This window comes from Delphinus delphis, chromosome 12 (assembly GCF_949987515.2).
Source record: "Delphinus delphis chromosome 12, mDelDel1.2, whole genome shotgun sequence".
Lineage (NCBI taxonomy): Eukaryota > Metazoa > Chordata > Mammalia > Artiodactyla > Delphinidae > Delphinus > Delphinus delphis.
The window spans coordinates 6,218,256-6,246,182 of NC_082694.2; the positions used below are offsets into that span (position 1 = coordinate 6,218,256).

General features: G+C 45.7%; 1 protein-coding gene across 6 annotated transcripts in view; it reads right to left on the reverse strand.

Moving 5' to 3' along the window:
- Positions 1-27,927, reverse strand: part of IL1R1 (interleukin 1 receptor type 1) — a 154,635-nt gene that overhangs the window by 16,398 nt on the left and 110,310 nt on the right. For 4 of the 6 annotated variants that reach the window (XM_060027228.1, XM_060027230.1, XM_060027231.1 and 1 more), the window contains exons 3-7: positions 17,027-17,177; positions 3,732-3,966; positions 3,445-3,634; positions 2,546-2,714; positions 594-659 (exon numbers count right to left, since the gene is read on the reverse strand). In XM_060027228.1, coding sequence (XP_059883211.1) covers positions 594-659; positions 2,546-2,714; positions 3,445-3,634; positions 3,732-3,966; positions 17,027-17,177 — 811 coding nt within the window. Of the gene's footprint in view, positions 1-593; positions 660-2,545; positions 2,715-3,444; positions 3,635-3,731; positions 3,967-11,018; positions 11,086-17,026; positions 17,178-27,927 lie in introns of all 6 variants that reach the window. The other 2 variants (XM_060027233.1, XM_060027232.1) reach the window with 1 other exon arrangement.

Sequence of the window (27,927 nt, forward strand, 5' to 3'; positions counted from 1 at the left end):
TTCTAGAATAACTGTCTTTTTGGCCTGTAGTCCTCTTCTTCTACCTAAAAGCTTAACTCTGATCATAAGAACTCCATCCTGCGCCAAGTAAGTTACATTTCCTATTCCTAGGCGTACTGAACTTGGTCTTTTTTTTTTTTTTTAAGATTTTTTTGATGTGGACTGCTTTTAAAGTCTTTATTGAAGTTGCTTCTGTTTTATGTTTTGGTCTCCTGGCCGCGAGGCATGTAGGATCTTAGTTCCCCAACCCGGGATCGAACCCGCACCCCCTACATTAGAAGGCGAAGTCTTAACCACTGGACGGCCAGGGAAGTCCCTGAACTTGGTCTTTGGCTGATGGCTTCACCAGTAATAAGCGTCCATAGGAAAGTAAGGGTGGGCCAATCAGACATGGCTAGATGTTTGCCGTAAGAGGCAAGAAATCCAAAGAAACATTTAAGACATAATCTGTGCCACTTTCCCTCTAACTTTAGATATATATCCACTAAACAGCTTAGGTTGTGTGCTTAGGTTGTGTGCAGTAAAGGTAGTTTATCTTAATCTCGAGTGCAACAACTACTGATTTCAGCATATCCTGATTGTAGCCCACTTACCCAAGACCACTTCTATCGTCTCATTAGCTGGACTCACAATCTCAGGTCTCTTGTTCCTGGATTTCACTGAAAGAAAAACATCCATAAGGTCTCTCATAGACCAGAATCTCAAGTGATGACCACACTTGGCAAAATCTACCAAAAATATACTACAAGGCATCTGCCCGATATTCCCTCTACTGGCCAAAGCATATATAGCAGGAAACAGAAGGCCAGAGGTGAAGGTAGGAGGCTGACACAGAGACCACAGCAGAACCCACAGAGTTGGCCCTTCTGAACCCAGAGTTTGGTGCTGCAAAAAACACCCCGCACGTCACCAGGCCCTGGGGCTCCAGACAAGTGCCCCTCTTCATGCAAATCAGGAAAAACGAGTCGTTGTGGAAAGGGACTTATTAACCAGAAGGCCATCTATTGGTAGACGTGCTTGTACTTAGTAATTTTCACAATGACCCAAGAGTGAAAGCCACCATTATTGAAGAATGCCAAACATTTTGGCATAATTTATTAAAATAAGCATAAAAATACTAAGGAGCTCCAGAAATTAATCTGACCTATCTGGGGCCAAGCCTGAGAAACTATGAATTTGAATGCCCAGTATTTATTCTGCCACAGTCAAAAGAAAAAAAAATGTTAGCTCCATCAGGGCAGGATACTGTCTCCTTTGTTCCCTAATGTATACCTAGAACAGTGCCTGAAACATAGTAGATGCCCAATAAATATTTCTAAATCCACCTTTAGAAGAAAACAAAATACAACCTCACATCTGATTAAGTATATTATTTCTATGGGATTCTAAGGGATCAGAAAGGATGGCAGAAAGTATTTAAAACCCATTTGGCCTATTTTTAAAACTCTGTAGTGCCTGTTTTCCCTAAAATTTGGTCTGCTGGTCTGGTTGCAGTACCCCAAGGAAAACAAATCAGAGCTCCACAATGACCAGAGAGGGGCTGCTCAGGAACTCAGGATGGTTGTGATTCAAGGACTCCTGAAATTTACGAGTCATTGATGCTTGTAGGATGTAGGGAAGGAATTGATTCTGAGACAATAAAGTTAACCTTTGAAGAAAAAATGAATTATTGTAGAATTGAGAAAACATAGCTCTCTGAAAAGTGATCATAATCTGGGTTTACCTGGGATAGGCCCTGTTTATCCCTGTTGCCCCAGAGTAATTACTGATAGAGACTGCTTTGACTTTCAAAGTCCTGGTTAAACGAACTCTGTTCTTATCTTACTGAAAGCTTAGAAAACCCTGGTATTTACAGAAAGGTTGAGCATTCTGCCCATCCCTGGGTAACTTGTAGGAGTGCCTTGGTTTTATTTTGTTGTAGTTTTTAATATGAAATATGGTTAATAGAAGCCTCAGGAAAACTAACAAGAATAATCGTCATGCACCTACTCATTTCTCATCTGTTTGGCCCCAGGCACAGGACCGCAAGCTGAGCACACTTGATCTCTCGCTTTTGCAGCAAGCTTGGAAGCTTGAATTTTCTTACAGAGGAGCAAACAGCCTCAGAGAAGTTAAGCGACTGGACTAACAGAGATCTAACAAGAGTGTAACTTGTGCCAAAGTTCATTAGCATCCATCCATCACGCCAGTGATGGCTAGACACTCAGACTGCCCAAGTGAGGGATCTCAGAACTGTCGTTCCTCCAGTGCCTCTCCAGAGAACCCTCTGGAGAAGCAGCTCTAGCCAGGCCAAAGAACGTGCTCCGAGTTCAGCTGGAACACATAGCTCATCCTTGTCTGTTTGATCAGCACTGCCTCTGAAGTAGAAATGAGAAACACATACATAGCACGTAACAACAAAAACTAAACTAAAGCCAGGTGACCTCTGGCAAGTCATCAAGCTTCTCTTGGATTTAGTCCCTCCATAGACAGTGAAGGTGATATTAGAGTTATGGTCTCTGGGCCTTCCTGGATTTAAAATCCTAGGATTGGAGCTCTGACCCACCTAGAGTAATGAGTTTTATCGCCCGGGTGACATGATACTGCTTTCCCAAGTGTGCGTAGGATGCATGACACGTATAGTGCCCATTATGCGCCGTAGTCACGTTCGTGATGATGAGTTTATTTGTTATTCCAACAAAGTTTATGTTGTCAAGAAGTAGAGGTTTGCAGTCCTAAACAGAGGGAGAGGAAGGAAGTATTGAAAACCACTAATTCATATTTATATTCGTACGTATACGAATAGAAAGGTTCCTTGCATACAAGTTTTAATACTGCATTTTTTTGCAAAGTCATAATTACATTCCCAGGATTTACATTTTTATGCCTATGAGGCTTGCACTTTGAAGACAAGTGAAGACAAACTTGAGGAAAGAATGCTAACACCATAGCTGCTTAGTAATGCTATACTTCCATTCTTCACTGATATTATTTTGTATTTTTTAACCTCTACAAGATGACTCTCCATGTAAGCTCCAACAAGCCAGGTAGATCAAAGATACCAGAATATGATGTATTCCATGGAGTGCTGGCCAGTTGCCTTTCAGACAGTTAGAGGAACCACTAGGTTATCCAAGGACCACTTAATGTTTGTAATAAAACACAAAATAGTATCTTTGTAACAAATAGTTATTTCTTAAAAACCCTAAATTTATAATCATCCTTATCTTTAAACATCTTTTACTATACTTTTCTCAGCTCTACCTTATTAAACAAAAATGACGTCTTTTTAGTTAAGCTGCAAATTAAATGTGAAACCTTTTAAAAACATCCTATTAAATTTCACCACTCAGGCAAAATAACATGCCAAAGGAAAAAGCGCTTTGCAGATTCATCCTATTGTCTGTGATAGAAAACTATTTTATTTGCTAGATGAGTAGAATGCCATATGTAATATAAAATTACCTTATACCACTGTATTTGGGGTAACTCATTGTTTTCATCTCTGAAAAAATCCAAATAAGGACATACAAGTTGTCCATCTCCTGGAATCAGTAGTCTCTGTGTAAAGACGGCTTGTGAATTGTAACACAAGTTAGGCTCATGCTGTACAAACTCTGCAGCTATTTTAGTTTTGAGGCAGTAAGTTGAATTGCTAAAATAAATCAAAATAGGTTTATTAGAAGATTTTTGTCCTTAACTATTGCAGGTACATACAACGCACGTTTGTAACATATTAATTCCTTTCTTACCTCACTGCACAGTAGTAATATCCTGAATCCTCTACTTCCGCAGGAACAAACCAAAGTTTATCTTTGTGCTGATGAATCCTGGAGTCTCTTTCGGTAGATACAGGTGTCTTGCTGTCATTTTTATACCAAATTATAGGGCCTTTGTGTTCACTTAGGATAAGAGGACATGAACGAGCATCAATTTCATGTGCAGACGAAACTAAAATAACTTCCTCTTCACGTTCCACACATTTATCTTTAAAAGGGAGAAAGGGAAAGTCATTTCTGTAAGAAATTAGTCAGTTTCTTAATGTAATATCTAAATATAAACACACCAACTATTAAATACATTAATTTGTGTTATACGTGAGAGTGTCAGTAGCCTTATGATTGAGAGAATCATCTTGGAAGTCTAAAAGATTTCTAGTCAAATCCAGGATGTCACTTACTACTTGTGTCCTTGAGCAAGTTATTTAACCTCTCTCCTCCCCTCTTTACTCAGCTAAAACTTGGGGATAAGGTAGCAGGACACTGGCTGCTGGCTGCTTCAGTAAAAAGATGGAATAACCGTTATTTACCCTCCCACCTGAACAACTAAAAAATGCACAAAGTGTATGAAATAACAATGTTCAAGACATCGAACGTCAGGGAATGAAGGACACAAAGGAGGCGAGCCCTAGGGTTTTCCCAAATTACTGTGTAGAGAGCAATTCTAGGCCCTGACATTGCTGGGAGGAAATGCAGGCAAAACCCAGTGTTCTCTCTTGAGTTGAGGAGATGGAGCAGGGAATCCAGGTCAACCAAGAGAGTGGAGGGCAGAGTACCAGCGAGATTACAGCTGCACACAGAGAGTAAGCAAGCTTTGGAGGTCTACAGGATCTCCCTCAAGTTTTCAGCTGAGTATCAATTAGCAGAAGCATGAAAGAAAGCTCCCCAAGGCCAGAGTGAAAATTGCCACAAGAATTAGAGTGGATGATGCCCGGAGCGCACACGTGCCGGGAATGGTGGCTGTTCTCAACAGCCAGAATGGACAATCTTATCAGTCATGGGGCACCAGGTAGAGAACCCAGAAGGGTTTTGTCTCAGTAGATGGAGCAAGTTAGGCCTAGAATAAACCTTGTTCTGCTCCTGACTTACAAAGCTTAAAAGCAAGACCTAAAAGGATCAACTATTTCCAAGTAACAACCCTGTAAAAGAACATAGCTCAAGAACGTTTTTAGTAATAAAAAAAATATCCAATGCCCAGCATGGTAAAATCTACAATATCTAGCATCCAATCAAAGATTACTAGGCATGCAAAGAGGCAGCATAATAAAGAGAAAAAAAATCAGTCATATCAAAACTGACCCATAAATGACACAGAGAATAGATGGAAAAAATTAAAATAGTTATTATCACTGTTTTCCCCTTGTTCAAGGGGCCAGATCAAGCATGTTGAGTAGAGAAATGAAAGAGATTATTTTAAAAATCCTAAATCAAACCCCTAGAGATGAAAACTACAATGCTGGCTTTAAAAAAAAAAAGGATGTGATTAATGGCAGGTTTGACACTGCAGGAAGAAAAGCTTAGTGAATTACAAGATATAGCATTAGAAACTCTTCAAAACTAAACAGAGAGAGAAAAATAACAGAATGAAATAAACAGGATTCTAGTTAGCTGCAGGACAACTTCAATACATGTAGTAAGAATCCCTGAAGAACAGGAGAGGTGGGTTGAACAGGAAAAATAGTTGAAGAAATACAAGTTGAAATTTTTCACGATTTTATGAAAATGATGTAGCCACAGACCCCCAAATCACAATAAAACCCAAGCATAAGAAGCATGAAGAAAAGCACACCAAACAAAGACAAAAATGATGCAGTCTTCTCACCAGAAACAATACAAGCCAGAAGAGGGCAGAATAAAGATAAGTACTAAAAGGAAAAACATCATCTACCTAGAATTCTATATCCAGAGAAAGTACCTTTCAGAAATAGAGGCAAAATAAAGACTTTTTCATATTTATAAAAGCTACAAAAATTATCACCCATACACCTGTACTGCCAAAACATGTAAGGAACTCCTATAGAAAGAAAGAAAATAGCATCGGATGAAAAATGAATCTACATAAACGAATAAATAGCACCAGAAATGTTTACTACCTGGGTGATCATAAAATAATTTTTCTTATTATTTAAATCTCTTTAAAAACAACGGAATATTTAAAGCAAACATAATGTCTTTTGAGATTTATAACATATAAAGAAGTAAAATGTATGGAAACAATAAGGCAAAGTTCAGGAAGGGAGAAGCAGATATATACTGTTTTAAGTTTTTTATACTATTTGTGAATTGGTATAGTATCACCTGAAGGTAAACAGTGATAAGTCATAGATGGATACCATAGGCACTAGAGTAGTTATTTTTTAAGTTAATATAAGCCAACCCAGAAGACAAAATAAATCATGAAAATTCTCAATCCAAAAGGCAGCAAAAAAGAGAAAACACATAACAAAGAATTAATGGTACAAGGTGAAAATAAAACAAGATCCTAAAATAAAACCCGAACATATTATCATATTTTTTTCATGGTCTAAACAACCCAGTTGAAAGGCAGAGATAGTCAGACTGGATAAAGAAAGAAGGATCCAACTATATGCTAACATACACACGAACTCACTCATAAACACACTTTAAGTGTAAAGACACAAATATGTTAAAAGTAAAAACGGGGAGGGGAGAGAAATATCATGTTAACACTAATCAAAAGAAAGTTTGAATGTTTATTATTATCAGTCAAAGTAGATTTTACAGTGAAAAATATTAACAGGGATTAAAAAGAGTCATGAAATTATGATAAAGGAGTAATTTGTCAGGAGGTACACAGTAATCCTAGACATTTACTCACCTACTGACAGTGCTTCAAAATACATGAAGCAAAAACTGATAGAATTGCAAAAAGAAATAGAGAAACCCACAATTATAGTCTGAGATTTCAACAGTCTCCTCGTAATAATTGGTAGAACAAGTACAACAATTAGACAGAAAATCAGTAATGATATAGAAGATTTGAACAACACTATCAACCAATTTGGCATAATCAATATTTACAAAAACTCCTACCCAACAACAGCAGAATACACATTCTTTTTAACTGCACACAAAAGAACTTACCAAGATGTACTATATTCCTGCTTATAACCCAACAGTCAACAAATTTAAAAGAATTCAAAGTATGTTCTCTCTTGACAATGAAATTAAATTAGAAATCAGTAACAGAAAAATATCTAGTAATTCACCCATGTATTTAAAAGCTGAAAAAAACCCAACCAACAAACAAAAAAATCACCCATGCATCAAAGAAGAAATAAAGGGGACTTCCCTGGTGGCACAGTGGTTAAGAATCCACCTGCCAATGCAGGGGACACGGGTTCGAGCCCTGGTCCGGGAAGATACCACATGCCTCGAGACAGCTAAGCCCATGCACCACAACTACTGAACCTGTGCTCTAGAGCCTGTGAGCCACAACTATGGAGCCCACGTGCCACAACTACTGAAGCCCGCATGCCTAAATCCTGTGCTCCGCACCAAGAGAAGCCGCCGCAATGAGAAGCCCGTGCACCACAGTGACGAGTAGTCCCTGCTCGCCACAACTAGAGAAAGCCCAAGCACAGCAACAAAGACCCAACGCAGCCAAAAATAAATAAATCAACTTTAAAAAAAAGAAGAAATAAAGGAGGAGATTAGGAGATGAGTCTTTTGACCTGAATGATAAAGAAAACACAACATATCAAAACATACGGCATGAAAAGGAAACAATACTTAGAGGAAAATTGATAGCACTAAATGTCTGTATAAGAAAAAAAAAGATCTCAAATTATGACTTCGGATTCCATTTAAGAAATTTTTAAAAAAATTACACCCTAAGTAAGCAGAGGATAGTAATAGATCCAGGAGAAAAACCAATGAAATGGAGAACAAAAACAATAGAGAAAAAAATCAAAGATACCAAAAGCTAGTTCTTTCAGAAAAATCAATAAAATGGATAAATCTCCTGCCATACTGATCAGGAAAAAAAAAGAGGTGACATCTCTCATTCAAATGATTTTAAAAGAGTAATGAGGAAATATTATGAACAGCCTAATGCCAATAAATTCAACAACTTAAATGAAAGGGGCAAATTCCTTTAAAGTACAGACTATAAAATCTGCCTGAAGAAGAAACAGATAACCTGAATAGCCCTACAGGTATTAAAGAAACGGAAAGTGTAGTTAAAAACCTCCCAACAACAAAAAAAATTTCAGGCCTAGATGGCTTCACTGGCATATTCATAGAAGGACCAACACCAGTTTTACACACACTCTTCTAGAAAACTGAAGAGTCAGTAACACTTCCCAGTTCACTCTAGAGGTCAGTATTATTCTAATTCCAAAACCAAACAAAGACATTCCAAGAAAAGAAAACCACAAAACAGTCTTCATCGTGAACATAGATGCAAAATTTCTTTAAAATATCTTAGCAAATTGAATGCTACAATATATCAAAAAAGGACAGTGCATTGATGTACACAACATCCCCCCCCCAAAAAACCACAATAAAACAAAACTAGGAATAGAAGGGAACTTCCTAAAACTAATAAAGGACAGCTATAAAAACCTTACAGCTATCATATACAAGATTAGAAACAAGGTAAGAATGTCCACTCTAACCACTTCTATTCAACATTGTATTGGCAGATCTAATTAGTGCATTAGGCAAGAAAAAGAAATGGCATACGGATTGAAGAGAAAAGTAAAATGTCTCTATTTGCAGACAACATGATTCTCTATACAGAATATGCTAGGAAATCTACCGAAGACCTACAGGGTTTGTAAGTTGTAGGATACAATATGAATATGCAAATTTGAATGTGTGTGTCTATATTACCTAAGAACAATTAGAAACTGGATTTTTTTAAATGCCTTTTACAATAGCATCAAGATATGAATAAATTAGGATAAATGTGACAAAGGATGCATCAGACTGATCCAATGAAAATTACAAAATAAGTTTATTTAAATAAATTTTAAGAGATCTAAAAAAATGAAGACGTCTATACTTTGTTCATGGATCAGAAGACTTGATATTGTTGAGCTGCCCCGTTCTCTCCAAACCAATTAATACTCAATTCAATATTATCTTGTGATGATGGTTTCAGGGGTGGATATGTATGTCAACACATCAAATTGTATACCTTAAACGTGTGGTTTATTGTATGTCTATTATAACCTCAATAAAGCTATTTAAAAACAGAAATGGAAATAAAAGTGGCTAGGCACTCAGCAAGGTACCTGCACTGATGGAGGACTGGTAAGTATTTAGCTCCGAGGAGTAACAGTAGCAATAATAACAGTGATAAAAGAGTAAACCTTAAGGTCTCAGCTCAACACACTCTCCTATTTATCTGGGGTTTGCTCCACCACTCCATCAAAACTGCTCTGATCAAAGTCACCTATGACTTTTAAGTTGCTAAATCAAATCGACAACTCTCGGGCGTCAGCTTACTTAGCACATCTGCACTGGACACGTGTTATTCTCATCCCTGAAACACGTTCTTCACTTGGCTTTCAGGACATTTGTCTGGTTCTCCTCCTACCTTTCAGGCCAGTCTTTCACTGGTTCTTGGATGAATGGAAGCCTGACCGCCCATCCCTGGAGGGCTGCAGGGTTCACTCCTTGAAGTTCTTTTCTAACCACACTCACTCCCCAGGTAGACCCATCTAGTCTCAGGGTTCTAATAGCAGCTGCTTGCCAAGGTCTCCAATTTTATACTTCCAACCCCTGGCTCCAGACTGCTTAGTCAACATCTCTACTTAGACATCTAATGGACAGCTAACTTTAACATGTTCAGTCTGAACACGTGACCTTCCCCCCTCCCATCAACGGCAACTCCACTTTACATGCGCTTGGGCTGAAACCCTTAGTCATCCTTGATTCTTCTCTGTTTCTCACACCCACATCCAATCTCTGCAAATCCTGCTGGCTCTGTCCTCAAAGTATATCCAGACTCTGACGACTCACTTCTCCTTGTCACCCTTGAATAAGTTACCATCATAGCTTGCCTGGATCACCGTAATGGCCTCCTAACTGGCCTCTCTGTTTCTCCCTTTGCCTCCCTAGGATCTGTTCACAGTAATAAGAACCAGAATGAGCCTTTAAAATATGGAAACTCCCTGGCGGTCCAGTGGTTAGGACTGCACACTTTCACTGCCGAGGGCCCGGGTTCGATCCTTGGTCGGGGAACTAAGATCCCACAAGCCGCACGGCATGGCCAAAAAAAACAGAAAGGAAAGTTAGATCACCTCTCTGGTTTTAAACAGGGAACCTACACAGTCTTCCCACCTCAGAGTACAAGCCAAGATCCTTAGAGAGGTCTACAAGGTTCTCTCTACACAGTCAAACCTCCACCGCCCCCCATTACCTGAATGACCTCACCCTGTATCACATCCCTCACCACTCCCTCTGCTCCAGCCACAGCAGATTTCAGCCCCTGGAACATGCCAGTACTCCCGGCCTCAGGGCCTTGGCACGTGCTGCCTAGAATGTTTCCCCACCCCCAACCTGATCTCTATATAGCTCCCTCCTCCCGCTCCATCAGGTTCAACTCAAAAGTCAACTTCTCAGTGAGGCCTTTTCTGGCCACACTATCAAAAAATCCCCAAAGTGAATACTTTACTTTTCTGCTTCTTTTCCTCTCCACACTTATCGCCATATGACACAATATATCTTTACTTATGTAATGTACTGTCTCTCTCCCCCACTGGAATGTAAACCCCAGGCAGATATTTCTGTCTGGATTATTCACCACTGTAGCCCCAGCAGCTAGTGCCTGGCGCACGGCAGGAGCTAAATACGTTCGCAGCGGGAGAGGGAGAGGGGAAGAGAAAGAATGAATGAATGGAGAAAACACAGAACTGCCAGCTGTGGTTCATAAAGACTGCTTTTAACACCTCTTCTGAATGAAAGCCAGGATCTCCCATATTACACTCTTCAAGCAGCAACCAAGTGGGAAGAGGCCTGGACTAGACACTGGTGACGTGGACTATAGCTTTTGCTCTGAAACTAGCTGCATGACCTTGGGCTCTTAACCTCACTGGGCTTCAGTTTCCCGATGTATAAATGAGAGAATGAAAAGTAAAGATCTTGAAAGGACATCCAGCAATACAGTTCTGTGACTTGGGCATCCACAGACACACGTAAGAAAAATGACTCTGTTCAGCAAGGTACTTCATGTATTCTAAATAACAGATTTTCTTAGCAGACAGGAACACAAGGAAATGCTTAACTCACCAGCCTCCAGAGAAGAAGTCAGTAGAGCTATGAAACAAACAAGCCTGAATAATACTTTCATATTCTCCTGGAGAAACAGAGGAATGAAAGAAAAATTTTAAATGTTACTATTCCCCCAAACATCTCTAAAACTACACACACGGACTCCCCCCCTGGTCCCACCCTTACCCGCAAGTCACACTGATGGGTTAGTCTCCCTACATCACTTAATGTGATCATGCTTCTGGACGCAAACTGGGGGAAAGGGGAATGAAGATTTTTAACAGAACTGGGGACGAACTCACACAACTTAAGATTAACAAAACTTCCATCAACTGTCCCAACGTTCATTTCCATTTAAATTTCCCCCAAATCTAATCTATGCTACACCCAAAATAGACTACCCACTAGACCCTAAACCATCTTGCCTCTACTTACATGGATGTGTTCCCCACCTGGAATGTACCCACTGCCAGGACCCACTTGCAAAGTCTCCCCATACTTCTAGATCCTGCGAAAGCTCACACCTTCGCTTTATAAGGTAAGACACTAAACCGTTTGTACGAAATGGTAGAGCTGCATGGAAATGCACCAGAAAGACTAAAAGAAATAATAACAGTATATCAAAATTGGGTTGCTTCTCGTGGTTGGTTGGTTTGCCCCTTCTCTGGGGCTTTTTATCTAAAATTTCTATAATAAGCATGTATTCATCTTATCACAAAGAAAACCAAAAATATAAACAAAACCTCCACAGCTCCTCCGAGTGGTTTAGAAGCCACACTAACATAGGAGCAGCTACAACAGGTATTGATCAGCCATAGGGCTACATAGTAAACTGAGGTCCTGGTAACCTAGCATTTCAATTCCCTAACACTCTGTCCATGTACTTGGCAGGGGGCGTAATCAGATGAGGCATTTGGCTGGTGCTGGAAGGAAAGCACGCCTGTGGCTTTATCCATAAAATATCCCTAAGATCATATCAATTGAAAAAGGAAAAAAGCACTCCATTTTGCCTACCTTTCTAAACTTCTCAGGCCCAAATTAAGTTAATGTTCAGTAAGGCCCCCTTTACCTTTTTGAACGTTCCTGTTCAGTGCTCCTGAAGGGGGACCTTACAACTACGTGCAATAAATTCCACTCTCGTGCTTCCAGTGAACTTATGCACAAGTCTATTCAACAACCTATGAATTCCTAGTATTCCACAGGCCTCAAACCAAACTCATTCTCTGCACCAGCCATGCTCCCCACCTTAGTGACGGGGACAGCACTGCCACACTCCCACCCACCCAACGAGCGACCCAGGCTCAGTGACCCTGACACCCGCCATCCCCAGAGCTGTTCTCACCAGCCCTGAACAGTCCGGCTCCGGAGATCACCAGACCAGCCCGGTTCACTCATACCCACTGCTGATGCCTCTTTAGCTCAACAATCACCGGCTCCTTCCTGGATTAATTATGCCAACTAGCTCCTTATCAGTCTCTCTGCCTATGGACTTACTGCTTCTATTCAATCCAGGGATCTTACAAACTCATAGTTACCAAGTGATCGGTTCAAAGCGCCTTCACCGGCTCCCCAGTGCACCCCAAACAGTCCGCACCCCTCAGCAAAGCACACGGGTCCTCTGTGCTGAGGCTCTGACTGCTCAACCCTCCACCTTCCTCTCCCCATGCCCAGTTCATACGTCAGCCTTCACCTTGCCCAGTTCTCCAACCTCAGAGCCCTTGCCTTTGCTATTCCCTCCACCCTTCACCTGGTGGTGAAGGTACCTCCCCACCCAGCAGGTCTCAGCCAGGGTCACCCTCCTCCCACCAGCTCCAGGGAGCCCCCAGAACCCTTGCCTGGCCAGACCGTCTCTCTCTGGGCCCCTGCAGCAACCTGTGTTAATGCCTTCGCACTTTTCACTGCAGTTACCCTAGGACAGGGAGCCTCATGTGGGCAGGAACCATGACCCGCCTATCACTGCACTCACAGCTTCCAGAACTGTGCTGGGAACTCAGAAGCCCTTGATAAGTGCTCACAGAATGAGTGAAAAAATGAACTAAAGAAACAGCTATCCCCTCGACCCGACCTCAGGGGCAATGTCCAGGGCAGACCGCATAATTTCATGCTTCAAAAAAACGCTGTCCTTTTCATTTTACAGAAGATGAAATTTGCCTATATTCTTTTCTGTAGCCGTAAGTTAATTGCAAACAAAATATTTTAACTAAGACATCACAAACCCAGATATTAGTAACATGCAATCATTTGAATATTAGCTGGAAAATGTTCTACTTAAGAAGTGGTATTAAAAGGTATAAAAAAAAAGGGACAGTGTGTTTTTTAAATACAGGCATACCTCGTTTTATTGCGCTTCGCTTCACTGCACTTTGCAAATACTGTGTTTTTTAACAAATGGAAGACTTGTGGCACCCCTGCATTGAGCAGGTCCATCAGCACCATTTTTCCAACAGCGCCCACTCGCTTCATGTCTCTGTGTCACATTTTGGTAATTCTCAAAATATTTCAAACTTTTTCGTTACTCTCATGTTTACGTTATTCTGTGATGAGGGATCTTTGATGTTACGGCTGTAATGTGTTTTGGGGGCACCACGAACCACATCCATATGAGACAGCAAACTTAACTGATAAATAGTGTGTGTGTTCTGACTGCTCCACCATCTGGCTGTACCCCCAGCTCTCTCCTTGGGCCTCCCTAGTCCCTGAGACACAACACTATTGAAATCAGGCCAACTAACAACCCTACAATGGTCTCTAAGTGTCCAGGCAAAAGGAAGAGTCAATCAGTGTGGCAAATTTCAGTGTCGTCTTACTTTGAGATTGCCGTGGCCACCTCAACCTTCAACAACCACCACCCTGAGCAGTCAGCAGCCACCGACATCCAGGCCAGACCCTCCACCAGCACAAAGATGATGACCCGCTGAAGGCTCAGGTGACCGTGAGCATTTTTTAGCAATGAAGTATTTTTTAGTGAAGGTATGTACATTGCTTTCTTGGACATAATGTTATTGCTCATTTAACACACCGCAGTATAGTGTAAACATAACTTTTATATGCACTGGGAAACAAAAATTACGTGTGACTCACTTTATTGCAATATAAGCTTTACTGTGGTGGTCTAGAACCAAACCCACAGTATCTCTGAGGTCTGCCTGCAAATGCAGGGAAAAAGAAGACAATCTAAGCGTGAGAGACACCCCCATCCGCATTCTCCTCAGTTTACCCCCAGCATGAGTGCAGTGATCCCTATACCTGATTCAAGCCTTGAAACCTACCTCAGAGCCATGAGACCACATTCCTTAAGTATCCTGTAATTCTGACGTTTTACTCACATAAATTAGCCTTCTCCCAAATTAGTCTAGATTAAGAGTATTATTATCATATTTACCTTGAACCTGTATTCAGATTATTAAATAAGATGGGAGGCTTTGACGTCTTGCAGTCTGGCTTATTAACTATTTCTGTAACCCTGAGGAGGTGTATTTTAAATTTCTATGATAGAAGGAAGTAAATAAAGGGTTAAAACATTTCCCAATTACCTGTTCCAGGCCAATCCATTACTCACATTAGTTTATTAAAGACACCACAAAATCAACTGAACTCTGCCAGGTGTTTGTTCATTTAGTCACAAGCTCTGGCTTGTTCGATGAGTGGGCGGGGGAGAAGACAAGGAAGGTGCCAGGCTGAATTCATACAGAGTGTGTCTGGAGATGTAATTCCAAATTAATTGTGGGCAAACAACGTTTAAGAATTGCAAGTCCAAGGACGGTGCGACCTTGGACACAATTCCTCCTGAGCTTCGGTTTCCTCGTCTGCACAGTTGGCAATGAGCTGGGTGACTATAGACCCCTTCCTATCTAATAGTCCATAGAATGCAGGAGCCCGGCCCCAGGGGTCCAGGTTTTACTTCGCCTGCCCTGGAACTGCTCTGGGAAAAAAGCAGGGGGGTGAGAGAAGCCCCTTCCCCTCAGCAGGGGACCTTCTGAATCCCTGTCAGTCTCCAGGATCCTAGGGCAAGGGGTTTGGCTCCAGGCCATGGGATGGGGGTTAAGAGTCCCATGAGTGCGGACAGTGTAGAGGAAGCAGGTAAAGACGTACCATCCAAGGCCAAACTAAACAAAAAAATGAACAAAACCCCCTGTAGGTCCCAAAATGATACAAAATTCCAAGGGTGAAGCCAAACCTGACTAGCCTTCACCCTGCTAGTCCTTGAAAGGCTGGGCAAATCAGAAAATCCCTCAGCGACATTTGTGTTCTGCTGTATACCAGGCTGTATATGCTAGTGCCAGGGACAAAAATAATTTTTAAAATTCAAAATAAATAAAGTGAAATATAAAACAAGAGCCCGCTCTTCAAGATGGTCACAATTCAGCCGTCAGCCACATGTGATCACGCAATACATCCCACATAGCCATCAGTGGCACACTGGATAAAAGTTCAGCCTCTGTGTCGCAGTTCCCCCTTTGGACAAAACGGGGATGATGATAACAGTATTTGTCCTTGAAGGCTGTGATTAAGTGAGTTGTCACACGTGAAGGGTTTAGAACATTGGCAAATGGTCACACTCTGAATTAGTTATCGTTAAGTCACCCTGTGCTCTGATGAGAGATGTAAGTTTTGGTAAAATGTTCTCAGGTATCCATTCATTTCTTTATTCATTTGCTGCCAAACCACAACTGTATGTTGAAGATCTACTACATGCCTGTGTGTACACTCGGTCCTGGGAACAAAACTAGGAATAATGACCCAGGGGCTCGAGGAGCTCCCCAGCCAGCAGGGAGAGTGGACATGTCTGCAGAGTTACACCACAATGCGGGACTGACTGTCCATGGGGAGAGAGACGCCCCGGGTAGGAGGGAAGACAGGGCCTAATGCGCCCTGCAGGAGGGCTTCTGGACCGGGTGAGCCTCACGGTGGGGAGAGCATGGGGGAGATTCATCATGTTCCGAAGCATAAGTCAAAGGTGAGGCGCCGGGAATTCCCTGGCGGTCCAGTGGTTGAGACTCTGCGCTTCCACTGCAGGGAGCGCAGGTTCGATCCCTGGTCGGGGAACCAAGATCTCACGTGCTGGGTGCGGCCAAAAAAAAAAGTGAGGTGCCAAGAGGCAAAGCTGGAGAGATGGAAAGTGCCCAGGACACGAAGAGCCTTGCTGAGCAGCTGGGACTGCCGTTTGTAGGTGGCAAGACAATCGCGTAATGGTTTTAAGCCACAGAGTGGTACGCGATCAGATTTTCATCTTTTAAGGAAATGTTGGCACTCGTGGAATATAAACGGGAGAGGTGTCTGGGGAAGGGCTGTAGACGAGCAGGGATGCAGGCATGAGTGGCCAGCAGTGACAGACAGACGGAAGGGGGCATATCTGAGTCCCACTCAGAGGCAAGCCAGAGAAGGGGTCTGGGACCCACCGGCCCTGATTCCCTCAGGTGGGACCAGCAAGGGCAGGGAAGGTGAGGAGGGAAGGTTCCGGCACCCACACAGCCGAGGAGATGCCTGGGGGTGTCGCTTACGGCACCACCGGCCTGGGTCTCCTGAGACCATGTAACAGAAATCAAGAATTCGATTGTGAGGTGGAAATTCAGTGACGTGGGCATGGAACCCGGGACGATCTGGAATTGAGGCAGCTCAGACCTGCACTGGGAGCCACCGTCACATGGTCACAGCTGAAGCTGAGGGGGAGGCAACCCTGAGAAACCGGGTGAGCAGTGCTTTTTTTTTTTTTTTTTTTTTGGTACGCGGGCCTCTCACTGTTACGGCCTCTCCCATTGCGAAGCACCGGCTCCGGACGCGCAGGCGCAGCGGCCCTGGCTCACGGGCCCAGCCGCTCCGCGGCATGTGGGATCTTCCCAGACTAGGGCACGAACCCGCGTCCCCTGCATCGGCAGGCGGACTCTCAACCACTGCGCCACCAGAGAAGCCCAGCAGTGCTTCTTAATGGCTTCACAGACCCCTTCAGAAGTCAGAGATGTCCCAAAGAAAAATGTACCGCCAAAACCAAAATATTTTGTATACAATGGGAAATAGTCCAGAACTACCTGAAACAGAGTGGAGGACTTCAGCTGTTGACGAGAAAAGGCCGGCGGGCCCCTGGGGTGAATCAGCCCAGTAACTGTGGAGGAGGCCTTGTCTCGTAGGAAGTGACCTGCTCCCTAGGAAGGAGTCACCATCTTCAGGGGGCGCATCTACCTGGGGAAGGAAATGCACACACAGGCATGAGCTGGAACAAGGAACGTCAAGTCCCCGACCACCACACGGATCTCACGGGGTCCAACGAAACAAAACAGGCTTACAAAGGTGAGTCACCTGTTTAAAGAGCACGTGTTCCACAGTCCTTTGAGAAAATCAAGTCAGGGGTGAAGAATACGGAGGCTGACAACCCCTAGTTTTGTTTTGTTTTAAATTTTTATTGGCGTAAAGTTGCTTTACAATGTTGTGTTAGTTTCTGCTGTACAGCAAAGTACATCAGCTCTACGTAAACATATATCGCCTCTTTTGCATTTCCTTTCCATGTAGGTCAGCATAGAGCACTGAGTAGAGCTCCCTGTGCTATCCAGTAGGCTCTCATTAGTTATCTATTTTATACGTAGTATCTATAGCATCTATATGACAACCTCTAGTTCGTTTTGATTAAACGCACACACCTGGCACTTTGCTGCACACAGGGATGAGTCAAACCACCTCTTAACGCACCTGGCCACTTAACGCACCTGGAGAATAATGCTCAGGGAAACACACCAGATGCCAGGAAAACCTTCCAGGCCCTGTTTAGTAACAGTCATCCCCTCAGAATCTTCACTCTTCCTTTGCACCAAGCATATTAACACACTGGCATTCCAAATTACGTAACTTAAGATAACTTCTAAAAAGCTGAGCTGGGAATGCCCTACTGTGACATCCTCTAGAAGTTTCACCATTCATTCCCTGGTTTTGCAGCTTCCTTTTAGTGTTTTGGAGTGTCATATTTTTTTCTCAGGTCTGAATCATTTCCTTAGGCCTCTGAGAAGCTTATAAGGCCTTTTAATGCCCAGTGGATAAAACAGCCTAATTCAACGCCAAACATTCTTCTTAGACTAAATGTGCTAATTGCCACCCTTGTTATTCACTTTGGACTTAAGAGAAAGTACAGGGCGTCCCATCAGGGTGTCAGAGCTCGCCATCATGAATCATAACAGGACACAAGATCAAAGACAAGCCTCCCAGATATTCCCGTCTGCAGGCCCAGCAAAGGGCCCTCCCCACCTCCAGCCGTGTGGCCCAGAATGACCGCAGCTGATGGCAGTCCCGTGGACGACGTCTGGGAGAAATTAACAGACTGGGGGAGGGGTGGATGGGCAAGCGGACCAGATTTGTTTGGAAGGTCCAGGAAACCTTCTGCAGGGAAGGACACCCCACAGCCCTCTAACCACTTTCCTGCCTCGATGCAGCGATGCCTATGCCACGTATGAAGTTTCCCAGACTTGCTAACATCCTCTCCACAGCAGCTTCCAGCTGATGCGCAGGGGTGCAGCAGTGCACTGAGGTACCCCGCTGCCCGACCCAGGGCCGTCGTGGGGGGCCTAGGTCAACAGGCCTCGGCTACTCACCCCACCTCCAGCAGCCTGGCCCGCTCACGACAGTGCACCGTGGAGTGGAAACACGAGGCGCGACTTTCTACGACGCTCGCTGCAAAAGTGAGCCCTTGTGAGCGCCCCAAGCCCAGCTCCCATTGCCTTTTGGTGATACCGTTTGGAAACTAGTACATCACAGCATGCCTATGTGGTACATGGAACATACATAGAAAGCTAGTGGCTTATTAAAGACAAAGCGAAAGTACAAATGTGAGGCACAGAGCCATTTCCTCCTAGACCCAGAATGAGAAACTTCAACGTGAGCTCATTTATAAGAACAGAGATTAAGCATCAGAATTTACAGTGAGTGTATTGGCCCCAACCAAAGCCCCCCTTCCGGGAAGGACTGACTTTATCCATAGCGCCTTCCTGTCACTGCAAGAAGTTCCACACCCAGTGCAGACAAAGGAAAAGAGACATGGGGGTGCGGTGCTGTCCTAAGAACCCGAGGGATTTCCACAAGTCCCAGAGCCCCCGTGAAGGGCGGGGCAGGGCATTTGCTCCTAGTTCGTGGCCACAGAGCATCTAGTAAGGCCTTCCTATTCTTGAGGAATTTCCTTCTTGTTTCTAAGGAATTTCCTTCGTGTTTCTGAGGAATTCCCCCTCTGTGACTCTTGCCTTCCAGGACAGAAGCCACGCAGAGGACTGAGGTGGCGCACAGCAGATGCACCCCACATGCATGAAGACACACTGCTGCGTGGGCCCAGGGTCCGGGCTGCACCGTCCCACACAGGGTCTACAGGGGGCAGTGCCCAGTGGGGCTTGAGCAGTTCTATCTACAGTAACCTCCAAGCCTGACTCCCCGGCCTGCCCCCAGCTCCATCCCGTACTGTGAGGGCCCTGAGTGTGCATACAGGCAGACATCCTCCCGGCTGGCCCTGGCCACTCTGCAGACCAGGGAGGCCCTCAGGCGGTGGAGTCCCCAGTGGACAACCCAGGAAAGAGGGTTGCACACGCCCTGGAATCCAAGTCCAGGTTATCTGGGCAGGGAATTCCAGGGCTCTTGGGCCCCTGGACCATCCTCTTGGCCCTACAGACTCCTAGCCATGCCGAGGCCAGCAGCCGGCTCTGAGAAACAGAACAGAACCCTCCAAAGTACAGGGCCTGGGTGGGACCTCTCCTGCCAGGTCTAAGGGAAGTTTCTGGAGAAACCCAAGGAGAGACATGACAACACTAGGGGCCCCATCCTCTTCCAGGGACCTTAAGTAGCAGAGCCCCGCCTCCTAAATACAAAAGGAAATCCTAACGGTACTTTCCACGTTTCCACCTCACGCCTACTCACTCTCCACACTGAGCGCCGCGTAAAGACACGGACGGCATTATTTCCTACAACTTCTCATCCCAAACATTAATCAACGTGGCCTCCATGTATATCGGACATCATGGGAAAATATTCAGAGAATGACGTTCCAACTGATTCACCTATAACTAAGAAGGCACAGTGGATGAGCCCATGGGGAAAGCAAGGGCTGTAAGGCAGGTTCTTCAGCTCGTGAAATGGCACCACCCACGTGTTCTATTGAAAATCAGTGGAGACGTGCACAGGGAATGGATGACGGTATTAAAATGAAGTTCATGATTATGATGTTCACCTGTTACAGCATTCAACCAGCTATAAAACAGTCGATATTATTCAGACCAAAAATGTCAGTTTTCGGAACTCATAAAGCCAGGGAACTACACGATGGTGGGAAATACTTTAGAATTCTGTGCTTACACAAGTCCTTGTGTTTTTAAACTAGAGCCATGAATACCTGCCCAGAGAAGCTGCAGACGGCCAGGGATCCCAGAGCCCGTCTTCCAGGGGTAAGGATTCTCCCTGAAGCTTTTCTAGGGGGAGCTATCATTTTTATATTAGAGGATGCAGGGCTATGTCATGAAGAGGAAAGAAAGGTCTCCAAGAGATAAAACATGAGGCAAAGAACTCTCTCTTAAGGTGATACTGTGGAGTGCTGGGTTGAGCGTCTACTCTTCGCTTCCCAAGAGGAGCATTTTGGAGGTAAACTCGGCGAGGCACTATCTTACGGAAGCACCACGGTCATCTCCATTCCGTCCCAACCACGAGAAACAGAAGCACTGGGGTCCCACAGACTCACACCCACCAGCCCAGACACACAGAGCAGCCCAGCCCCGAGGATGGACGGGGCCCCAGGACGGCTCCATACGGGGAAGGAGAACGTGACGTGACCACCTGGTGGTCGCCACGGTGTGCCCCCCGACATGACATGATGACTGTTCCCATTCTGCAGAGATGAAAAACACACAGACATCCTAAACCCTGACTATGTGGTCGGCATGGCTGTCACGGATCTTCCCCCGAGAAAAAGCTTTCCACGACTCTGAGCATACAAAACCACTCCCACCACAGAGGGAAAAGGAACACTTATCCTCTCAGAAAATCCAAAAAACCCTGAAATGTTGGTGATTTTCCTCTCGGGGGACAGATCCAAAAGCCTAGCTCACAGAACTATTTGACTTATTTACCCAAACGGGGCAAGGAAAGTTGCTTTTTTTTTTTTTTTCATCATAAGGGTATCACGTACAGGACATGAAGATAAAGTAAAAATAGCCACAGAGGTTTCTGGTGTTGCTAGGAAATCTAAGTTATTCAGCTCTTACACGGCTCAAAGCCACCAGATTGGTGGTGTCACGTGGGTTTTAAGGGCAAAGGGGAAAATGAGGCAGAGAGGGAGTGATTACCATCACAAGAGGGCTACAGACAGGAGTGGGCTTGACCCCTAGGCTGGAGTTTGACAAGGTCTCCACTTTGCCTTCCTTGGGCTCCTGGACAAGAGAAACCAGACCCGGTGATGGGAGTGACTCTGGTCTCCATCCCTGGTGACCTTTTAAGCGCACTGCCTTGCCCCTTCCAGAATCTCATCCTGAAGCACGGCCCCAGTGCAGACACTTGCCAAAGGCTCTGAACTGAGTCCGGCCACACAGGACTTGCAAAAAGTCAACTGTGAGCGACAGAATGCCCCGAGCACTGCCTTCTCGTCGGCTGAGAAGTCCCACTTCTCAGAGTGGCGACTACAGGTGAGTCTCAGAGGACCAGACAGTCTCTACAAGAATCTCCCAGTGTTTTCACTCTTGTGGGGTTTTCTTAATTGAAGTAAAGCATGCATATGATGAAACACACAAATCTTAAGTGTACAGTTCCAGAACCTGTGCCAACTGTATATACCAGGAGCACCTCCACTGGGATATAGACTGTTTCCATCCCTCCTAAAGTTCCCGGGTACCTCTGAGCACTCACCCCACCCCCCCACCCTGCTGCATGCGGCCCTCACCGGTCTGATTTCTGTCACCTCCTCCGCGACCCTCTGACGGTTCACGCGCATGCCCCCACTGGCCAGCTCACACCTGCTACTGCGAGTGCCCTGCTATCTCAGGGTGCACACCTGCATTGGCGTTTTCGTCGCTTACCACCTAGTGATGCAGTGAAAGCAGTGGTTCTCCATGGGGCCAGCATTTCCCCTGAGGGAGCACATTTTGCAAATGTGGGGAAGGGGACCCTTTGGGTAGCCATTTAGTGGCGGAGACAATGGACGCTACACATCGGGAACGGCCCTACCCAGCGAAGACCTGTCCCTCATCCTCCTTGGCTTCCAGGGTCCTGCAGACATTCATGGCGACAGGAGCAACGTTTACCGCTTTGGGAGCCTAGCACCCCACTCCACGCTCCACTTAGATAATATATATTTTGTTGGCACAGTCGCATCCCCCTGAATTTTCCGGGGGATGCAACCGCTGTGATAACAGAGGAAGGACTGGCCTTTGACCTCCACTGAGACCTTGATCAGGAGTCAGACCTCGTCATGGGCAGCGCCGCATGTCCTCACGCTCGGTCTGCATAAAGCACCACTGACCCCACAAGTCCTGGTGGGGCTCTGCCCAAGCATTCGCACACCAGAACACACCATTTTAACCCAAATTACTTTACTTATTCTTTACATCTACTGTTATATTGATTATTTGGAAAGTATGTTGTAGGTAAGTTTGACTGTATCATTTTGGAATTGTAAAAAGGGTGTTTACCATGTTCGCATTCAGAGGGGGTGCTGGGTTTCGAATGAGGTGACAAGCACTGGTCTAAAGTGACAGCATCCAGTATTTGTTTCTCTTTCTGACTTACTTCACTCTGTACAACAGACTCTAGGTCCATCCCCTACAAATAACTCAGTTTCGTTCCTTTTTATGGCTGAGTAATATTCCATCGTATATATGTGCCACATCTCCTTTATCCATTCGTCTGTCGATGGACACTTAGGTATGCTAGCACATATATATGGAATCTAAGAAAAAAAAAAGGTCATGAAGAACCTAGGGGTAAGACGGGAATAAAGACGCAGACATAGGGAATGGACTTGAAGATATGGGGAGGGAGAAGGGGAAGCTGAGATGAAGTGAGAGAGTGGCATGGACATATATACACTACCAAACATAAAATAGCTAGCTAGTGGGAAGCAGCCGCATAGCACAGGGAGATCAGCTTGGTGGTTTGTGACCACCTGGAGGGGTGGGAGGGAGGGAGATGCAAGAGGGAAGAGGTATGGGGACATATGTATAACTGATTCACTTTGTTATAAAGCAGAAACTAACACACCATTGTAAAGCAACTTACTCCAATAACGATGTTAAAAATATATATATAAAAAAATAAAGCGACAGCAGCTAACTCTGAATTTGACTCTTGGTCAGGAGCCATCGGCTGCATTTTCAGGGATCCATGCGTTCTCTGGTTCGGGAAGCCAGAGGCGCAGAGCCCGGCGTGCCAAGATGCTCCTCCACCCCCATAGACGGCACCCTGAGTCCCGCTGAAATGCACCAAACTGCACTTTCAGCGGGGGTCGCTCAAGAGATGCCCTGAAACTCGCTCTTTGTACCTCTTAAATGGGGACCTTCAGGAGAGAGTTCCCTCTTCTACCAGGAATGCTTTTGCATCCCCTGAGGACTTCCTTTTCATCTCGAAGACACGTGCAGCTGTTCTCTGCCAGGTGTCCCCACTCCCACTGCCTGCAGGAAAGTGTGTTGTTGCTGTTGGCCTTGGCTACTCGCTAGAATCACCCTGGGGGCTTTAGAAACACCAGGGCCCGGGCGCACCCCGAGATGCTCGTTAGTTTGCTCTGCCGTCGGTCCGGCAGCAGTGGGAGGGCCCTGGGGGGTGCAGAGGAGCCAGCAGGGACAGGCACTGTGCTTTCCTCTGCCCCTGCAGCCCCGCTTGGGTCACCTTACAAGATATACAACTACTACGTATAAAACAGTTAAACAACAAGGAGAGGGAACAATATTCAATATCTTGTAATAACCCATAATGGGAAATAATATGAAAAAGAATATCTATATATATGAATAACGGAATCACTTTGCTATACACCTGAATTATTGTAAGTCAACTCTACTTCAATAAAAACAAGCACATAGGTCATCCAGCTTTACCTTTTATACATTTCTAGACTCCTCTTTGTCTCCATTCTTGTTTTACTTTCTTCCCACTGTTAACTCATAGCATCTTACAAATCCTTTCCAGAACAGGTAGGAATGAAAAACTTGTCTCTGTTACTCTGCCGCATGCATAAAAGAGAGGCCAGCGCCGAATCCAAAGGTACACCGGCGACCCGCAGCCTCGAGGAACCCAGCCCCTTCCCACACTTAGGGAGATCACTCTGCAAGCTCCCGCGCGCCACGGCCAGGAGGCTGCAGCAGCGCTGCCTGGGGCCCCGGCAGGCAATGGGGCGGGTGGGTGCAGAGAGGGAGCAAAGCTGCTGACAGTGCAGATCCTGTCGGCCCACCTAACCTCCAAGGGAGGAAGACGCAAGCAAGTTTGACAGCAGCAAATGGGGAGCATCATGGGGCAGAGCCCCTGATGACTTCTGTCCTTCAAAGCGGCAAGTGCACACTGAGTCCATCACGTACCACAGTAATAATAACCTCTGCTTTCCCCTACCCGCTATGCTATGGTAGCTTCACTGCAATTGTCCAGCTTCGCCACTTGGATCAATGACATGTTCTCTCCACAACCTCTCTACCTACGTCCAGGTGGACACACCTCCCACCGATGCATCCCAGTCACAGGCTCTCCATCTGTCCTGGTCCAAGGCCATGGCTGAGCCAGAGTATATCAACCGACGTCCTGCCTGAGGGCAGTCCGTTTCCCCACACTTTGTCCAAGGGGGCAAAGTTCCAAGAACCTCATTATGCAGAGAGACCTCCAAGGTCCTGTGACTTCACCCAGAGGACTCCCATCCATTAGAGGACAGGAATTTGCATCTATCTGGTTCACTGCTCTATCCTCAGTACATGGAACGGTCCCCGGCACACAGTAGACCTCCGATAAACATTTGTTAAGTGAATCTAAAATTGAATAGTGTTTCACCAACAGTGAAGGAATTACTCAAGATGCTGCGTGTTTCAGAGCCATAAAAGAAAGCCCACAAAGGGCCCCTCAGAGCCTATTAGGGAGGGTTTTTCCGGCCTCTGCCAAGTTCACGTGAGAATTCAGGTCAATCCTTCCTGGAACCGCAGGGAGGCCCCCTGAGGACATTCAGGTGCGCGAGATGCTCCACACACAGCACAATGGCACCCAGCCAAACAAGACACAATAAATCAGGGCTCCCACACAACGGCCACACCCCTTCTCCATCAAATCCCATCCCAAAGGCCCCACGTTTCTGTCTAGCACAAAACTTAAGGTAGGATACGAATACAGAACATTAAATGAAATACTAACTAGGATATACTAGATAAGAAACTGAAAGGAGTCCAGAGAGAAAAAGATGCCTGTAGCTGCAGAGCAGACTGGGTGGGGAAATGGCAGCCGCCTTCCCCAGCACCACCCGTAGTGCTCCTCGTTTTCTTAACGGTCCCAGAGTCCCATTTTGCACATCCACCTTCCAGACGCCCTGGAAGGTAGGACCACTGGGAACGATCATGCCATAAAGTAGAAGCCATAGGGTGTGGAGTCCAGAGGCCTCTGTCTCCTTCCGGATGCCAGCCCTCCAACAAGTTAACCACCCTGTTTAAGCTTCTGCTTCCTCCGCCGGAGCATGAGGGTGATAACTGCATGTCTCTCACAAGACTGCTGGGAGGACAGAAGAGCAGAAAGTGTAAAGGGGCTTCGAGGAGGCTCCCAAACCCGGAGGCTCCTAGCAGAGAGCGGAACTGCAGGCCGCAGATGTGCTGGTTTCTGCTTCAGGCAGAGCAGCCAAGCCCCCTGGGGGCTGCAGCCGGGCGTCCCCCCAGTTCTATCCTCCGGGTCAGGCGAGGCCACACTGGATTCCCAGCCACTGGCTAGATGTGAGCTCAGAAATGGGATCTCCCTATTCACCAGTTAGACCCCAGTTCTATCTATTTCCACATCTGTCTTTTAAGTAAATCTAAAAGAACCGTACAGTGCGTGACCACACTGAGCGGATGTGACCCCCCAGGCGTGCAAGAAGAAAGCGGTGCGGTTTAGAAGCTTCTGGAGTCCCGCAGGTCTCGACTGGAATCGTCATTCTGTGGCGCTATATTCGCTCCAAGCCCCGGGTTCTTCCTATTTAAAAAGTGGAGCGTTGACACCTAGAATTCAGGTTTGTGTCAGGAACTTTATACACGTGTATATACATATAATAGTTCCAGACACATGCAGATGTGCAAATGTACCTAAACACATACAAAGACATCTAGTGTAACTACTTTTTCATTAAATAAATGTGAACTATTAAAACAAATAATTACTAACCTAATTTTAAACCTTCTATTTGGGGCACCTTATAAATAATATATATGGATAAAATGGACAACGTGCTAAACTAGGAAGTGTCAAATAACTACTCCATGCCATGCTACTTTCAGGATTGGTCCATATCTTTTTAAAGCTCCCTTCCTATGTAATAATGTACCTTTTCAAACTTGTCTTTACATTAGAAACTTACTTAGGGTGTTGGTAACACAAATCAAATACAAAATACTTTCAAATAAAAAGATCTGAAGTCAAAAAAAAGTGTAAAGAGCCTTATAAACTGTAAAGGGCCGGACGTGCCTGTTGTGAAGGAGTGTCTTCCTGGTGTCCGTAGCTACACCACCCAGCATCATCCTTCATCTGAAGGGGCCACAAGGTACCCTTCCCCACTGTGTTTAGGGAATTCATACCTTATCTTCTTGAGAAGACAACACTTTTGACCCTAAACCCCAAAGAGGGCCACTCCCAAATCAGTTGAATTTGGCCGGATTAAAACGCCTGGATGCAATTTACAGACACACCCTAGAACAACCCTCCAGAAAGATTGCCAAGTTCCCCAAAGACAGATTTGAACAACTTTTACTCCCGCTTCACACAGGAATAAAAACAAACCCCCCCCCAAAAATAAAAATAAACCCACAAATCAAACTACCATCACCTTCTTACACAACAAACTGACAACCAAGAGTAACAAAAAGGACGCTTTCTGCGCGCTGCACAGGGAAAGGGGACTCCGCGAAGGTGCCACGGCCACAGTCGCTCCCCCCGCCCCCCCGCAAACCCTACCCGCCTGAATTCCGGCCCCGCGCCCCAGCGTCCTCCTACCTGGGCGCCCCGCGGGCGGCGAGCGGGGAGGCCGGCCGGGCGGGGGCACCCTGGGAGCCGGGCGAGAATCACATCCCCGCGCTCCGGGCCGGGCTGTGCGCCCCAACCGGCTCCGCCCTCGCGCCCGGGAAGCGCGGGCGCGGCTCTGGCTCCGGCTCGGGCTCCGCGGGGGCGGACGGCTCCCACCCCGCCCCACTCGGGAGACGGGAAGACCGCCAGCCCCTTCCGGTGCCCCTGGCGTCCCCGCGAGGGGCCCCGGACGGCTGTTGCGCGCTCCCCCCGGACTGAGATGGAGCGACTCACCGAGACCTCGCCAGTCGGTTGCCCCCCTCCACGGCGGGGTCCCTGGGCACGACTTCTAACGGAGCTGCCGACCCGCCGGGCTCCCAGGCTCCAGCGACACTCACACTTCTGTCCCCGAGCCTGACCGGCGGCCAGCCTCCGGAGCTTTGTGAACTTGGTCGAGTCGGAACTTCTGCGAACCTCCGTTTCCTCTTCTGCGAAAGGGATTTTAACAGCACGCACCTCGTGCAGCGGTTGGGGCTATTAAAGGATTTAATGCTGTAAACCTGGGCCAGGCGCGGAGTTGATACTACACGAATCACCTGCTACTTTTATTGTTACAGTTAAGCGCCTGAATGGGCAAGCAGCAGTGCAAGTGGTACAGTCTTGATACCAGACTTATTGGCCAGACCTCGTGTGCTTTTAAGCTTAAAACCTACTTACCCCACCGGTTCGTTTTGAACTCAGAGGAATGCAGTGAATGGGTCACACCTAGACC